This window comes from Panicum virgatum, chromosome 5K (assembly GCF_016808335.1).
Source record: "Panicum virgatum strain AP13 chromosome 5K, P.virgatum_v5, whole genome shotgun sequence".
NCBI classification, from domain to species: Eukaryota; Viridiplantae; Streptophyta; class Magnoliopsida; order Poales; family Poaceae; genus Panicum; species Panicum virgatum.
Window position 1 is genome coordinate 12,730,001 of NC_053140.1, and position 16,912 is coordinate 12,746,912.

At 38.8% G+C, this 16,912-nt stretch overlaps 1 protein-coding gene, 1 long non-coding RNA gene, 2 other non-coding genes and 1 pseudogene across 4 annotated transcripts; 2 read left to right on the forward strand and 3 right to left on the reverse strand.

The window, feature by feature from the left end:
* Positions 1-2,296: 2,296 nt before the first annotated feature.
* Positions 2,297-2,370, forward strand: TRNAD-GUC. The gene has a single exon. It is a non-coding gene; the product is annotated as a tRNA-Asp (tRNA).
* A 2,882-nt stretch (positions 2,371-5,252) lies between these two features.
* TRNAC-GCA lies at positions 5,253-5,323 on the reverse strand. The gene has a single exon. It is a non-coding gene; the product is annotated as a tRNA-Cys (tRNA).
* A 1,209-nt stretch (positions 5,324-6,532) lies between these two features.
* Positions 6,533-9,596, forward strand: LOC120706415 (annotated as a pseudogene).
* A 270-nt stretch (positions 9,597-9,866) lies between these two features.
* On the reverse strand, positions 9,867-15,905 carry LOC120706416 (formin-like protein 7). Its single transcript, XM_039991061.1, has 2 exons — positions 15,309-15,905; positions 9,867-10,406 (listed from the first exon to the last, which is right to left on the reverse strand). Exons 1-2 carry the CDS (start codon positions 15,685-15,687, stop codon positions 10,354-10,356), a joined length of 432 nt encoding a protein of 143 aa, XP_039846995.1. The 5' UTR covers positions 15,688-15,905; the 3' UTR covers positions 9,867-10,353.
* On the reverse strand, positions 10,883-11,322 carry LOC120706419. The gene is made up of 2 exons (XR_005688290.1): positions 11,108-11,322; positions 10,883-11,036 (listed from the first exon to the last, which is right to left on the reverse strand). It is a non-coding gene; the product is annotated as an uncharacterized LOC120706419 (long non-coding RNA).
* Positions 15,906-16,912: the final 1,007 nt, after the last annotated feature.

A 16,912-nucleotide genomic window follows, 5' to 3' on the forward strand; every position in this document is an offset into this window, starting at 1 on the left:
GGACTAGTTAAAAAAAGAAAATTCTAGATGTATATGGATAAATCATTACCGCCTATTTGAGTTTACCTCGAGAGCTTCTCACTAAGAATCTTTGCCTGGTAAATTCAACATAGTTACCACAAAATATACAAACTCCGAAATCAATACTATAATTAAGCAATTGTTTCCTTTTAATATCCTTTTCAAATCTCCAATCCACAAGAGGTAGATCTATCGGGCATACGCGAACACATACTTCACAAGCAATGCATTTATCAAATTCAAAGTGTATTCGCCCCCGGAAACGCTCCGATGTATTTGATTTTTCATAAGGGTAGTGAATCGTTATAGGTAAATGATTTGTGTGGGATAAGGTAATTATGAAACCTTGACCAATGTATCTTGTGGCACGTATTGTTTGTTGACCATGACTAATGAACCCAGTTAGCATAGGGAACATATTCTAAATATATATGAAAAAGGTATGTTTCTTTCTCTTGTTTGAGAGAACTTTTGTGTTGAAAATATTCTTACTCTTATTGTATGGTCTTATTTATAGTGAAACTAGTTGGGAAGAAGTTGTTAATAAGAGATTGCCCAGAAAAATAGGTAAAAGAAATTTCCATCCATGATTTAATAATTGATCCATTCTCATCCTGGGTAAAGTCCATCTTATTGTGATAGAAATGAAGAGAAATAAATAAGCTTTAGTTAATGTAATAAAGATACCTATTATCATTTCCAAAATTCCAATCATTTTATTCATTTGGAAAATTTTAAAAAAGGATATATATAGGGAATAGATAAATTCCACCCGCCTAAGTATAGAACAGTTACAAATAAAGAGGAAACTAATAAATTTAGGTAAGAAGCATGATAAAATAAACCATATTTAATACCAGAATATTCGGTTTGATAACCTGCTACTAATTCTTCTTCCGCTTCTGGTAAATCAAAGGGTAAACATTCTGCCAAAGAAGAAATTAGAAAAACTAGAAAACCTATTGGCTGACGCCAAAGATTCCATCCAAAAAAACCATATTTGGATTGTGCTTTAACTATATCAACTGTACTTGAACTGTTAGATAATCATAGTCGGTGATAACATCACAGTTCCCATCGCTCTTCCAAAACCGTACATGAAACCTTAGCTTCATACGGCTCCTCTATGATCATAAAAAAGGGAAGTATTATTTCATTTCGGTATTATCCCCTGGGCGTAGATAGAATTAGGTAAGAGAAAATTGATTGGAAAGCCCCAAATTAGACCAAAGTAATTCCATCTGCTAGAATAAAAAAAGTGCTTCCGAATTGATCTCATCCTTTATATATAATTTTTCTTTGTTAGGTAATAACTTAATATTGGAATAAAACACTCGTTATAGCAATTAATAAATGGAAAGAATTGGGTATTAGTTCATGAGGAATTCTGTATAAATAGGGATAAAGGAAGGAAAGAATAAATAAAGATCCTTTTTTTTTGTATTGCATTCCATATCTTTTGTCCTATTCTTCTTTCCCGGGGAAGGGTATACTTAAAAAGAATAAAGGGTTAATTCGTTCTCGATAGCCATTTCTTTAACAAGTGAATGGGAACATACTCTAGACCGGAATCCGAAGAAAGTACTACTTGATCATTTCCACCAGTTTCAAGTCCTTATTACGATTCCTTTTATGAGGAAAAATGTCCAAAAATTTAGATTCTCTCATTAATAATCATGTATGTACTTTAGTGTTTCTAACCCCTCACTAACTTTTGAGGGATTGCCTTATGGTTATAAGTTATAGTAATAACTCAAAATATTCTAGTAATGGAATTCCATATCGTGAATCCTTTATTCTTGCCCGCTTCAAGATATGATGACTAATCAAACAATCTCAACCTTGGGGTAAAGAGTTTACACTGCTTATGTTTACTCGAACTTTTTTCTTGTACGTAGGAAATGAGATTTTGTATTTTTACTACAAATTAATAAGCTGTTTTGCTTCACTCATATAGCTATCCAGTTTAACTTACCAACCCCAATACAGAATAAGCAAAGGAAGATAAGCATTCAATGTATTTTAGAGGAAAACAATCCTATTTTAACAAATCACACGTAGAGATATTGCTAGCACACAAAAAGTTAATGGTATTTCATAACTAATAGATTGAGCAGCCGCTCGTAGACCGCCTGAAAAAGACAGAATTTCGAACTTGCTATCCTCTTGCCTAATAGGCAAAGATTGACCTTTGTATGACTCTATTCTCTTGCCTAATAGGCAAAGATTCCTATATGTCCACGTATTGATTCTTAAGTATGCCATACACCCCACGGGGATTGTAGTTCAATTGGTCAGAGCACCGCCCTGTCAAGGCGGAAGCTGCGGGTTCGAGCCCCGTCAGTCTCGAACTAGGGTTCAATGAATAGAAAAATTCATCTTTCCTTTTTTCATGGAAATTTTTGATGAAAAGGGGGGGAGGGGGGAGGCAACATCAAATATCTATGGGGTACCCTTACTTCACTTTTTTTATTTCACATTTCTCAGTAAAAAAGAGCAGTGTAGGAATTTTTTTCACTACTTCTGGTTGAGAAGGAAAGGCCATCATACGTGGATTAGTATAATTTAGGATATTACTCTATTTTTATGATGATACTATCCTCATCTTAACTTCCTATTCGACTCTTATGGAATAGAGTACCGGTATTTTACCGGAATCCATACATAAACCATATTCATTTATTGTTAGAGAATGAATTTCATCTAATTAGTTCCTTTTCGGAGGCACACCCCTTCCATTTTCTAGTTCCAACTTTGTTTGTGCATGTTCAATGAATAATTGGAAAGAATCTACCTTATTCTCACTCCATTTGCGACTCCTTTTTTTTATAGATCTGCTTTCATTTTTAAACCCCAAAAAGCAGATATTGATAGTAACCTAATAAAATAAAAACCAAGTAAACACTCTTTTTCCTAAGTTTAAATATTGGATCCTTTTTATTTAAGATCCCCTTTTCTCCATCTCATTTCTACTTCTACTGCTTATTTGGATGTCTATGTGACCCATAGAAAGTAGGTCATATAATACATACATACATACATAATTGTATGTATAACTATAACTATAAGAAAAAAGAAGGGAAATTGGATAAGATAAGAAGGATTTTGGGTTATACATATGGAAAAGCAAAAGTCGAAAATAATGAAAAATAGAATAGAGGGAGTTTCGAATCCAATCAAAAAACCTATTTTGGTCTTAGTATGGATAAGGGATCCTCCTATGTTATATTATCCCACTATCAAGCATAAATTGATTTGATAAATCCAATATTCATAATATTGAATTGATTCAGTATTATCAGAATGCAAGTCCTCCCCTTAAATTTACAGGATACCCCTTTTTCCTCTCTATGGGATTACATATCGAGTTATTGTGAAAAAAATAAAGAGATTATGGAAGTCAAAATTCTCGCATTTATTGCTACTGCATTATTCATTCTAGTTCCTACTGCCTTTTTACTTATTATTTATGTAAAAATAGCCAGCCAAAATGATTAATTGGAATTCCAATTAATTATTGAAGAAAAGAAAAAGGGATAAAAGAAAATAAAAATCCAAATCTTAAATGAAAGGATCCGGTTGGAATCATAAAGTGTGGTAGAAAGAACTACATATAGTTCTTTCTACCACACTTTAGATTCTTTCTATTATATTATCTTGAATCTACATAGAATCGATTAGTAGATTGAAATAGTAGTCTAATTCAACTGCTTTTTTCACCGCATCCACGGAGGGGGAGAAAAATAATACGCGAATAGAATATAGTAAAAGAAAAAAAAGGAAAAAGGAAAAAACCTACGAATCTTTCATGCTTAAAAATGGTGCAAGATGCTTCAATCGAGATCCTTCAAAAAAACATAAAAATTTTTCTAAGAATAAGAAAATAGTATAACTGGAAAATGTGTGATATGTTGTGAATAGCTTCGTGTAAGAAAAGAAAGTTTCATTTTCTTATGTATAGAACTTTCTTTTTATTCGCCACTTCTAGTAGAATAGAAATTCCGAATTACTATAATCGCCCTTTCTATTCTATTATACTGGAGTAGAACATAGTAGAACAGAACGACTCTTTCTTACTTTCTTAAAAGAGTTTCTTACAAGAGTAAAACAAAACTAAAGAAAGAGAAAAAAAAGTTTGCCAAGCTTATTAATGCAAAACGATCAATTAAAGAAAAGAGTTGATACTACAATTCGACTACTCAATCAATTGGTAGTATCTCTAGAGTCCACTCCTCCCCCATACTACTAGCGAAAGAGAAAATGTAAAGACTACCATTAAAGCAGCTCAAGCGAGACTTACTATATCCATGCAAATTATGTCTCCTATTTCTATGAAGGAATTCTTCTACTATTGATAAATAATCATAGTGGGATCAAGGGTACAGAGTCAAAAGGCCATTCTATTCTGCCCTAAGACTATGTATTAATCTGTTAAAGGAATTTACTCCTAACAAATTCTTATATGATTTCTGGTAGAATTGGAGAGCATTAAGTATAAATATGATACATAGCCCTTTCCCTAAAAAAGAGTAGGGGGATGTCCTGAATAGAAGACGCGGGAATAGAGATATTTTTTCGTCCGTTTGTTCCCCTTTTATAAGCAAAGGGCATAAGAATATACCATAAAATTAGGATAGATAAATATTTATTGGATACCTACCTTACCCATATTTTTTTTACCTAAACCCTACTGCCCCGCTTTCTATCTTTCTATGAAAGAGTGAGGGGGCCCTATCCACAACCCCGAAATTGTTTTTTGATCAGCCTATTCAATCTAATTCTCGACAGAATCAGTAGCCTTTACTTTAGTGTATCTGGGTAGCATAAGATGTACGAAGTGTATGTAGTAAGATGTACCATAAAAAATGTATGATAATTAGGAAGTCTTGATATTTCTTCGCGAAGTCCCTTCTTCAATCTTAGATTGAAAAAAAAAGACTGCTCCTTAGGAACCTTTGGATACGAAGATTTCTGACATCTTAGTCTCGTAGTTTTAAATTCCCAAATTGAATCAATTTAAATTAATAAAAGAATAAGGTAACGCTACCTCATCCTTATTGGTAGCCGTTTGGGCCACTGCCGACAAAACAAAATCTAGTTTGAGGATAGAACTATGGTATGGATTCTAAAAATCCAGCATCGCCAGACCTAGTTACTCTCGTGCCCCAACTTATAGAGGTAGGAATTTGTAGTGTTTGATCAGTACTATAATCCTAAGTATTTTATTGATCAGGCGGCACCCAGATTTGAACTGGGGGTAAAGGATTTGCGGTCCCCTGCCTTACCACTTGGCCATGCCGCCAAAAAATCCGATCTAAAATCGAGAAAAGAACAAGTATTCATCCACATTTTTTTACTAAAACCCCTTTCCTTTCTATTATATTGAAATGACAAAGGAGAAAAAGTGGATTTCCAGTCAAAGGCTGCAAAATTCAGAACAAATTAGAACCATTAACTATAATTTTAATTTTATTTTTTTGAATTGCAGTAGTGAACGACTCTAAAATTGGTACCCCCTCCATTATTTTTAATGGTATAAGAAAATTGAGTAAATGTTTCCCTAATCTGTATATAGGGAAACTCCAGGTCCAAACAACATTACTATCTATGGATCCCCCTTATGTACATATCCCTATGGAGAATCGTTCTTTCATTTTTCATAAATATTTTGAATAAAAAAAGAGGGAATTTGCTCTGATATAGATTAGGGCTCGGCCTTCTTGGACCACCTAAGTGCAATTACGATAAAAGAAAGGATATGTAGATAGGTGGATAACTAGATTGGCAAGTACTTAAAAAATAAAGTAAATACTTTATTTTAGGATTCTACAACAAAATCCTTTATTTTCCAGTAATTCTCTACTACTACGAAACAAAAAAGAGCCTTCAAATTCTTTTTGAAAATGAAACTAAGCATGCTATTCTAAATCGAACTAAAGTCAAGCTTTCTAGTGCTTATAAATTATTATGGCTTTATCCCTTTCATAGAAAGGAGATAAAATGAGAAATCTTTGCTACCCAATATTTTTAAAATATCATAAAGTTTAAGTGGCAGAATTTTTTTCTAGGACTGTTTTATCAATTCATTTTTATTCCATTTCTACCCCTGCTAAATTTGAATTTTCGTCGAAATCGTCTCTATTCATATGTATGAAATACATATATGAAATACATATGTGGAGTTCCCTAGAATTTCATGTGATTCAGTAAACAGAATATAGATTCCATGATTGCTAGATTGATCCGTAGGGATTGATGAAGAGTGAGCTGATAATGGAATTTTTCTTCGATAAATAGGAAACTTATGATTAAAATGCTCCGGAATGGAAATGAGGGAATGTCCACAATACCCGGATTTAGTCAGATCCAATTCGAGGGATTTTGTAGATTCATTAATCACGGCTTGGCAGAAGAACTTGAGAAGTTTCCAACAATTAAAGATCCAGATCACGAAATTGCATTTCAATTATTTGTGAAAGGATATCAATTGCTAGAACCCTCGATAAAAGAAAGGGATGATGTATATGAATCACTCACATATTCTTCCAAATTATATGTATCTGCGAGATTAATTTTTGGTTTCGATGTGCAAAAGCAAACCATTTCTATTGGAAACATTCCTATAATGAATTCCTTAGGAACCTTTATAATAAATGGAATATACTGAATTGTGATCAATCAAATATTGCTAAGTCCTGGCATTTATTACCGCTCGGAATTAGACCATAAGGGAATTTTCATATACACCGGGACTATAATATCAGATTGGGGAGGAAGGTCGGAATTAGCAATTGATGAAAAAGAAAGGATATGGGCTCGTGTGAGTAGAAAACAAAAGATATCCATTTTAGTTCTATCATCAGCTATGGGTTTAAATCTAAGAGAAATTTTAGATAATGTTTCCTACCCCGAAATTTTCTTGTCTTTCCCGAATGCTAAGGAGAAGAAGAAGATTGAGTCAAAAGAAAAAGCTATTTTGGAGTTTTATCAACAATTTGCTTGTGTAGGTGGGGACCTGGTATTTTCGGAGTCCTTATGCGAGGAATTACAAAAGAAAATTTTTCAACAAAAATGTGAATTAGGAAGAGTTGGTCGACGAAATATGAATCGGAGAGTGAATCTTGATATCCCTCATAACAATACATTCTTGGTACCACGAGATGTATTGGCTACTACGGATCAGTAGATTGGAATGAAATTTGGACCGGGTATACTTGACGATGACGATATGAATCACTTGAAAAATAAACATATTCGGATCTGTTACAAGATCAATTCGGACAGGCTCTTGGCCGTTTACAACATGCGGTTCAAAAAACTATCCATAGAGTATTCATGCGTCAATCGAAACCGACTCCACAAACTTTGGTAACTCCAACTTCAACTTCGATTTTATTAATAACTACTTATGAGACCTTTTTTTGGCACATATCCCTTATCTCAAGTTTTTGATCAAACCAATCCGTTGACACAAACGGTTCATGGGCGAAAAGTGAGTTGTTTGGGTCCTGGAGGATTGACGGGGAGAACTGCAAGTTTTCGGAGCCGAGATATTCATCCGAGTCACTATGGGCGTATTTGTCCAATTGACACGTCCGAACGAATCAATGTTGGACTTACCGGATCTTTAGCTATTCATGCGAGAATAGATCACTGGTGGGGATCTATAAAGAGTCTGTTTTATGAAATATCTGAGAAGGCAAAAAAAAAGAGACAGGTGGTTTATTTATCACCAAATAGAGATGAATATTATATGATAGCAGCAGGAAATTCTTTGTCCTTGAATCAGGGTATTCAGGAAGAACAGGTTGTTCTAGCTAGATACCGTCAAGAATTCCTGACTATTGCATGGGAACATATTCATGTTAGAAGTATTTTCCCTTTCCAATATTTTTCTATTGGGGGTTCTCTCATTCCTTTTATTGAGCATACTGATGCGAATCGGGCTTTAATGAGTTCTAATATGCAACGCAAAGCAGTTCCACTTTCTCGGTCCGAGAAGTGCATTGTTGGAACTGGATTGGAACGCCAAACAACTCTAGATTTGAGGGTTTCCGTTATAGCCGAATGCGAGGGAAATATAATTTCTAGTGATAGTCATAAGATCCTTTTATCAAGTAGTGGGAAAACCATAAGTATTCATTTAGTTGCCCATTGGCGCTCTAACAAAAATACTTGTATGCACCAAAAACCTCGGGTTCCGCAGGGTAAATCCATTAAAAAGGGCAAATTTTAGTGGAGGGAGCAGCTACAGTTGGTGGGGAACTTGCTTTAGGGAAAAAACATTTTAGTAGCTTATATGCCCTGGGAGGGTTACAATTTTGAAGACGCAGTACTAATTAGCAAACGTTTGGTATATGAGGATATTTATACTTCTTTTCACATCCGAAAATATGAAATTCAGACGGATACGACAAGCCAAGGCTCCGCTGAAAAAATCACTAAAGAAATACCACATCTAGAAGAACATTTACTCTGCAATTTGGACAGAAATGGAGTTGTGAAGTTGGGATCCTGGGTAGAAACTGGCAATATTTTAGTAGGTAAATTAACGCCTCAGATAGCGAGCGAATCGTCGTATATCGCGGAAGCTGGATTATTACGGGCTATTTTTGGTCTTGAGGTATCCACTTCAAAAGAAACTTCTCTCAAACTACATATAGGTGGAAGAGGGAGCGTTATCGATTTGAAATGGATCTAGAGGGACCCCCTTGACATAATGGTTCGTGTATATATTTTACATAAGCGTGAAATCAAAGTTGGGGATAAAGTAGCAAGAAGATACGGGAATAAGGGGATCATTTCAAAAAAAATGCCTAGGCAACATATGCCCTATTTGCAAGAAGGAACACCTGTTGATATGGTCTTCAATCCCTTAGGAGTACCCTCGCGAATGAATGTGGGACAAATATTTGAAAGCTCGCTCGGATTAGCAGGGGATCTGCTAAAGAAACATTATAGAATAGCACCCTTTGATGAAAGATATGAGCAAGAGGCTTCAAGAAAAGTTGTGTTTTCGGAATTATATGAAGCTAGTAAACAAACAAAAAATCCATGGGTATTTGAACCCGAGTACTCGGGAAAAAGCAGAATATTTGATGGAAGAACAGGAGATCCCTTCGAACAGCCTGTTCTAATAGGGAAGTCCTATATCTTAAAATTAATTCATCAAGTTGATGAAAAAAATTCATGGACGTTCTACTGGGCCCTACTCACTTGTTACCCAACAGCCTGTTAGAGGAAGAGCTAAGCAAGGGGGACAACAAAAAGGAGAAATTGAAGTTTGGGCTTTAGAAAGATTTGGTGTTGCTCATATTTTACAAGAGATACTTATAAATCTGATCATCTTATAGCTCGCCAAGAAATACTTAATGCTACGATCTGGGGAAAAAGAGTGCCTAATCACGAGGATCCTCCAAAATCTTTTCGAGTGCTCGTTCGAGAACTACGATCTTTAGCTCTAGAACTGAACCATTTCCTTGTATCTGAGAAGAACTTCCAGGTTAATAGGGAGGATGTTTGATCGGAATAAATATAAATTCTTTTCTTATTTCTATTTTATGATTGACCAATATAAACATAAACAACTTAAAATTGGACTTGTTTCCCCTCAACCAATAAGGGCTTGGGCTAAAAAAATCCTACCTAATGGGGAAGTCGTTGGCGAAGTCACAAGGCCCTCCACTTTTCATTATAAAACCGATAAACCAGAAAAAGATGGATTGTTTTGCAAAAGAATCTTTGGACCCATAAAAAGCGGAATTTGTGCTTGTGGAAATTCTCGAGCGAGCGTAGCTGAAAACGAAGACGAAAGATTTTGCCAAAAATGTGGGGTAGAATTTGTTGATTCTCAGATAAAAAGATATCAAATGGGCTACATAAAACTGGCATGTCCAGTGACTCTGTAACACCCCGGATGTCTCCACAATCCGGAGGCTACCAAAAAGTAATAAAAACACAAGGGTGAGTACCAATACTCAGCAAGTACAATTAGAACCGAAAAGAACGTACATGAACCATGAACAAATGAAAAACCATGAAATAGTAGTTTCCGTCTGAAACGGACACAACCTGAAACATCTTTAGCATTTACCGGTAAAGCCGAGCAAATGGGGCCAGCACTTACTCATAGGAACATGAATAAAAGAACCAAATTGCACATCCGCATCCACCGGAACATGAATAGAATTTAAGAAATAGCTTAAAACTTGAATCATGAAACATGAACAACTCATGGACTTAAATATCATAAACATGCGATAAAACAATTGGAAATCATAAGAAAAGGAATGGCAAGCAACTTGCCAACACACTGTCCGTCATGCATTTGCCTTAACCTTGGCGAGAACCCGGTGCTACGCGCTCGCCACTAGAACTCTGCAAACCTGCGCATTAATCCACGTTCAGAAACTAGCACCAGATACACGACTATAAACTTTATTACAATAGCCGGGATTAATTTCCCACCTAATCTAATTTAGGTTTATCCAGAAATTCGATTATAAGGTGCTGGCTCATTGATATGACCGTAACCTTTGATTCTCTTAAGCAAACGCAGCAAACAAATACATCTCGAACATCTACAGAAAATTTCCAGCATCTTTTGTTACAGGCGAAAGGGCTAATTTGGACTCTAACTTGGTCGAAAATAGATAAACAGATATCTGCACAGATTTAACCTAGTCGGGCAGCAGCACTAATTTGACCATTACTCCTAAACCACTAATCGGAATTGAGTGAAACCAGCGCCATTGGAAAGATATCGACGAAACCTACAACTTTCGTTGTTAGAGCAGGATCAAATTCCCCACCAATTAATTCTAGAAATTCATTGAATAAATCAGGCTAAAAAGATTTGACATAACCAAAATTGAGTGGTCAGAATGGTCAGCTAAAGGATTCACTACAAGAGACGAACGAGCTTAGGAGTAAATAAACAAATCCTAATCTTTCTCTTGTTATCCCCTTGCACGCTCCCTCTCTCCCGTTCTGTTCCCTAGATCCTTATCGCGCTGCTGTATTGCAACAGGTCAGGTCCAATGCAGGGGAATCGGCTGGGCAGATCAGATCAGTAGACTTCACTTACCGGCGATAGGAACCAGTAACCCATGGCACAAATGCTTGGATTAGAAATCAATGGCACCTATTGGGAAGAGCAGGAGGCGGAAGCACAAGGAACAGAAGAGGCGGGAATAAGAGGTGGCGGCGGCAGGAAACAACATGGCGTGGAACAAAAAGGATGCAGGGAAGGAAAATAAACCTAATGCCATCCGACGGTCTAGATTGATTTGCTTGCCATAAATTCATCCGATCTCCAAAGGGGACATATGAGTAGTCAAACGGAATCAATTCGACGAGCTCCAGCCACGGTGCCCGATCGACTATCCTAGTTGTTGTTCAAAAAGTCAACTTTTCACTCTTTCTTATTAGCTTGGTCAACCGACTATTTTTTTTATTTGGGATATTACACTCTCCCCCCGATTAGAAGAATTTGCCCTCGAATTCATTATTTGATTGTCCGGAATAAGGATTCAACATTGCATAGGAAAAAACTAGGATACTCACCGGTCGTGAACAGCTCCGAATACTTCTCCGGTTCTCCCGCATTTGCGACTCAAGCTCCCAAGTCGCTTCACGCCCGGTTTGATTTGTCGAGAGAACCCTGACATACTTGAGTGTCCGACGCCTTAACACTCGCTCAGACTCCTCAAGAATCCTCACAGGACGAGCCTCAATGGTTAAGTCTTGCTCAATGGTCACTGGCTCCAAAATCACATGGTGTTCTGGATTCCTCAAATACTTTCGCAACAAGGAAACATGGAACACATTGTGCACGCCTTTCATCGAGTCTGGTAAGTCTAAACGATATGCCAACCTTCCAATTTGTGCCACTATAGGAAAAGCTTTCCTTTAGTACCAAACCTAACAACACCCTTGGTGGGGGATACCTTGAGAAGTACCTGATCCCCAACATGAAACTCCAAGCCCCGCCTTCGAACATCAGCATAGCTCTTCTGCCTGCTCTTAGCAGCTAGCATGTGTTGTCGAATCTCAGCCACCCGATCAGTTGTTTGCTGGACCTAATCTGGTCCTAAAACCACCTTCTCACCCACTGCATCCCAGCAAAGGGGTGATCTACACTTCCTTCCATAAAGTGCTTCAAATGGTGCGCACTGAATACTAGCATGATAACTATTATTATAGGCAAATTCAACTAGTGGAAAATGATCTTCCCAGCTGCCCTTCCAAGATAGGATACATGTCCTCAGCATATCTTCCAAGGTCTGTATGGTACGCTCAGATTGACCATCCGTTTGAGGGTGAAAAGTAGTGCTAAGTACCACCTTCGTGCCCAAGGCACTCTGTAAGCTCTCCCAAAACTTGGAGACAAACTTAGCATCTCTATCGGAAATAATGGTATGAGGTACTCCATGCAACCTCACAATTTTTTTCATGTGAATAGGAGCCAAATCACTTGCAGAATTCGTGGAGCGAATAGGAATGAAATGTGCAACCTTACTCAGACGGTCAACGACAACCCAAATGGAATCTTCCCCCTTCGGCGTACGTGGTAAACCAACCACAAAATCCATGGTAACATTATCCCATGGCCACAAGGGAACTTACAGTGACTGCAATTTTCTAGCAGGGCGCTTACGCTCAGCCTTAACTCGTTGGCATACGCCACATGAAGCCACATATCTTGCTACATCAACTTTCATTCTCTTCCACCAATAACTCTTCTTTAAATCCTGATACATCTTATTTTCACCTAGATGTACCGTGTAAGGTGAGCGATGTGCTTATCGTAGAATATCATCCTTCACCTTAGCCTTTTGTGGGACACAAAGACGACCACGAAACCGAATAGCCCCAGAAGCATCTAAAGTGAAATCACCCACTCTACCTTCACTAATACGCTTCTTCACCTCTCGCAATAATCGATCATGCTGTTGTGCTTCCAACACCCGCTCGGGTATGGCAGACTCAAGGATAACTCATGTCTCTGTTTCTGATACTCCAGAAAAACAATAAGAAATGTCCATCCACTCAAACTCTGATATTAAGCAATTCAATGCAAGGGGTACTGACTTGCGGCTCAAAGCATCAGCCACAACATTTGCTTTGCCTGGAGTATACTGGATATTGATATCGTAATCCTTGATCAACTCTAACCATCTCCGTTGCCTTAAATTCAAATCCTTCTGCGTGAAAATATACTTCAAACTCTTATGATCAGTGAAAAAATCACAAGGTTCTCCATACAGGTAATGTCTCCATATCTTCAATGCAAATACAACTGCAGCAAGCTCTAAGTCATGTGTGGGGTAATTCTCCTCATGCTTCCTTAACTGCCTCGACGCATAGGCAATTACCTTCCCTTCCTGCATAAGGACACACCCAAGTCTAATTCTGGAAGCATCAGAATAAGCTGTAAAACGCTTACCAGGCTCAGGAAGAGTGAGAATAGGAGCAGTCACCAACTTCTCCTTTAACACTTGGAAACTACGCTCACACGCATTACTCCACTCAAACTTCACATTCTTATGTGTGAGCATAGATAATGGCTTAGCAATTGTAGAAAAATCCTTCACAAATCTCCGGTAATAACCAGCCATGCCTAAGAAACTCCTCACATCCTTGACATTTGCTGGTCTTTCCCACTCTACAACTGTGGAAACTTTACTTGGATCAACAGAGATACCCTCTTGATTTATCACATGCCCCAAGAAACTAACCTCTGATAACCAGAACTCACACTTCTTCAACTTGGCATAAAATTTATTATCCCGCAATGTCTGAAGTACGAGCCTCAAATGTTGTTCATGCTCTTCCTCGGTCTTGGAGAAAATGAGTATGTCATCAATGAATACCACAACAAAATCATCAAACTGATGCAGCATGTTGTTCATTGTCTCCATGAAGTAAGGAGGTGCATTTGTCAAGCCAAACGACATAACTCTAAACTCATAGTGCCCATACATGGTGGCAAACGCTGTTTTCTCGATGTCTTCTTCTCTAACAGGGATTTGATTATAACCAGACTGCAGATCAATCTTGGAAAACACCCTAGCACCTCTCAGACGATCAAATAACACATCAATACGAGGTAAGGGATACTTATTCTTGATAGTAACAGCATTCAACCCACGATAATCCATGCACATGCGCCAACTCCCATCCTTCTTCTTAGTAAAGAGGACAGGAGCCCTCCAAGGAGACACACTACATCGAATCAACTTCTTAGACAATAAGTCATCCAACTGCTTCTTCAACTCTTCTTGAAAAGGTCGAGACAAACGGTATGGTGCCAAGGAAACCGGTCGAGTACCAGGGATAAGATCAATACGAAATTCTACCTCACGCTTGGGAGGCATTCCTGGCAACTCCCCAGGAAATACATCAGGATAGTCCCGAACCACATGAATCTCCTCAATCAAGAAGGACTTGGTTGGCTTCTCAGCTAGTGTCCAAAGAAATCCAGATTTCACAGAATGACATGTAGGAAATAAACTCGCCATTACATTTAAAGAATAAGGAGCACTTGCTTGAAAAGTTATAATTTGGCCAGAAGCAGGGCCGTATCTAGGCCCGTGCGGGCCGTGCGACCGCACAGGGCCCCCAAATTTTAGGGCCCCCAAAATATAACGAGTATACTAGGTATAGTTATATAGTAGATTTTGTTTTAGTTATATTTTGATCCAATACGAAGCAAACTATAGCCCAAATATGTCATAGAAGAGGAAATATGTCGCTTGACCATTGTCTTTCAATCAAATCTGCAGATCGCAGTGCAATCTTTTTCGCTTCCACTATAACCGCTCGCCAGGCACGGCACAAGTCACGTCTGCACTTCCACCTTCTGGATTTCACTGGGCACTCGCAGGCGCAACGATGGTACTAGGGTCCAGTTCATAGTTTCGCACAGGGCCTTCGAATTTGCCGGTACGGCCCTGCCAGAAGGAGCTTCTAAGGAAACAGTCTTCCAGAAACAAGATATTACTGCATGATAGCGATGCAACCAATCCATGCCAAGAATCACATTAAAGACTGGTAATGGAATCACCATTAGGTTTGCCACAAAATCATCCCCATCTATAGATATCATGCAACCCGGCACACCACTGAACTAGAAATCAAACCTCCAGGAGAGCTAACATGAACCGACTGAGAAATATTTTGACTAGATAGACTAGCCCTCTTTGCAAAATCAAGTGAAACAAATGAGAAAGTCGCACCAGAATCGAATAATACTAGGGCATCATGTGAATCAATTGTGAGAATACCTGAGACTACATCAGGACGACCCAGTGAGGCAGAAGTAGGCATGGTGTAAACTCCACTGGGGTGTGAAGTAGCTGCCCCGATCTGATGAGGTGGTGGAACAAAGGATGGAGCGGATAACTGAGGTGGTGCAGGTGGCGTAGTCAACTGAAGAGGAACAGGGGGTGCAGGTGACTGGGATGGAGTCCAGTAGTAACCTGGCACATACTGCTGTGGGAACTGCTGATAGGGGGCTGGAGGAGCACTTGCCATCATATGAACCGCACCATGTGGAGCACCAACTGAAGGAGCTGAACCTCGAGAGCTAGCTGCAGATGATGCTGAATTAGACTTCTGCCACTTGATAATAGAATCTGGGTTCCTTTTGCAAACAACAGCCATGTGTCCCTCCTTGCCGCAAGTGCGATATGCTCCAGAGAAAGTACACTCTGAAGAATGGCGAGGCTTCCCATCCTTGAAGCAAATCAATCCCTGTCCTGGAACTGGGCGCAAGAACTGAGATCCCGCAGGACGCGATGATGAAGAGGACTGCCCCCCTGATTGTCTAGGCTTGAATGACTGAGATGGTTGGGAGTTCTGGTTTGGCTTGAACTTCTTGAAAGGAGGTCACTGAGAAGACTCTCTCTCCCCTTCCTCCTGAGGAGCCCTTTTCTTATCGCCACCCGTGCTGCCAACATTCCCAGAACGATTCTACTGGATTTCAGTAAGCTGAATTTCTGACTCCATCCCTCTTGCTTCCTCCACTACAGCAAGATAAGTAGTCGGTGGGTTCCTACCCATTACTTCTCTGTATCGAGCATTAAGTCCTCTAAAGAACTTCCTGGCCTTCTCTCGCTCATCTCTAGCAACACTAGGCACAAAACGAACAATGTTAGTGAACTCCCTCTCATACTCATCCACTATCTTACTTCCCTGCTAGATATGATTCAAAGCATCACTCATCCTATCCCTGAAAGACTCGGGATAATACTTAGCTCTAAACTGCTCTAGAAAGACCTCCCAAGTGATAGCACCGTGGGCAGGAGGCCAAGCCTCTCGAACACCATCCCACCATAAATCAGCAAAGCCCGTCAGCTGGTGTGGCACAAAGAAAACCTTATCATCTGGAGTCATCCTACATCCATCCATGACTTTCTCCACCTTGCGTAGCCGGTCTGCAGTATCAGTAGGTGACCCAGATCCATCAAATTTCTCCACTTACAGGGATGTCCATTTGGTGAAAGTCATCACTGGAACAACAGGAGCAACATTGGCGGTGGCAACAACTCTAGCAGCCGATTGCTCTGCAACCTCTCCATCTACGTTGTTTTCAGCACCAATGTTTTGATTCACTTCTTCGTTGTTGCAGCCATGACCTCGACCACCTCCGCGGCCTATACCACGACCACGAGCTACACGAGCACTCCCTCTCGGTGGCAAAACTATAACCCAACAAACAAGAAAAAGGACATGATCAACAACATGTTATCATATCGAAAATAAATAAACAAAGGAATAAAAGACAAGAATGCAAATGCAATGCAATGCAACCCATGAACCCATCCTATTGTGCACAAGTGTGTCAATTTAAGTTACTTCAACCTATGTCAAGTTTTTGTTATTTATC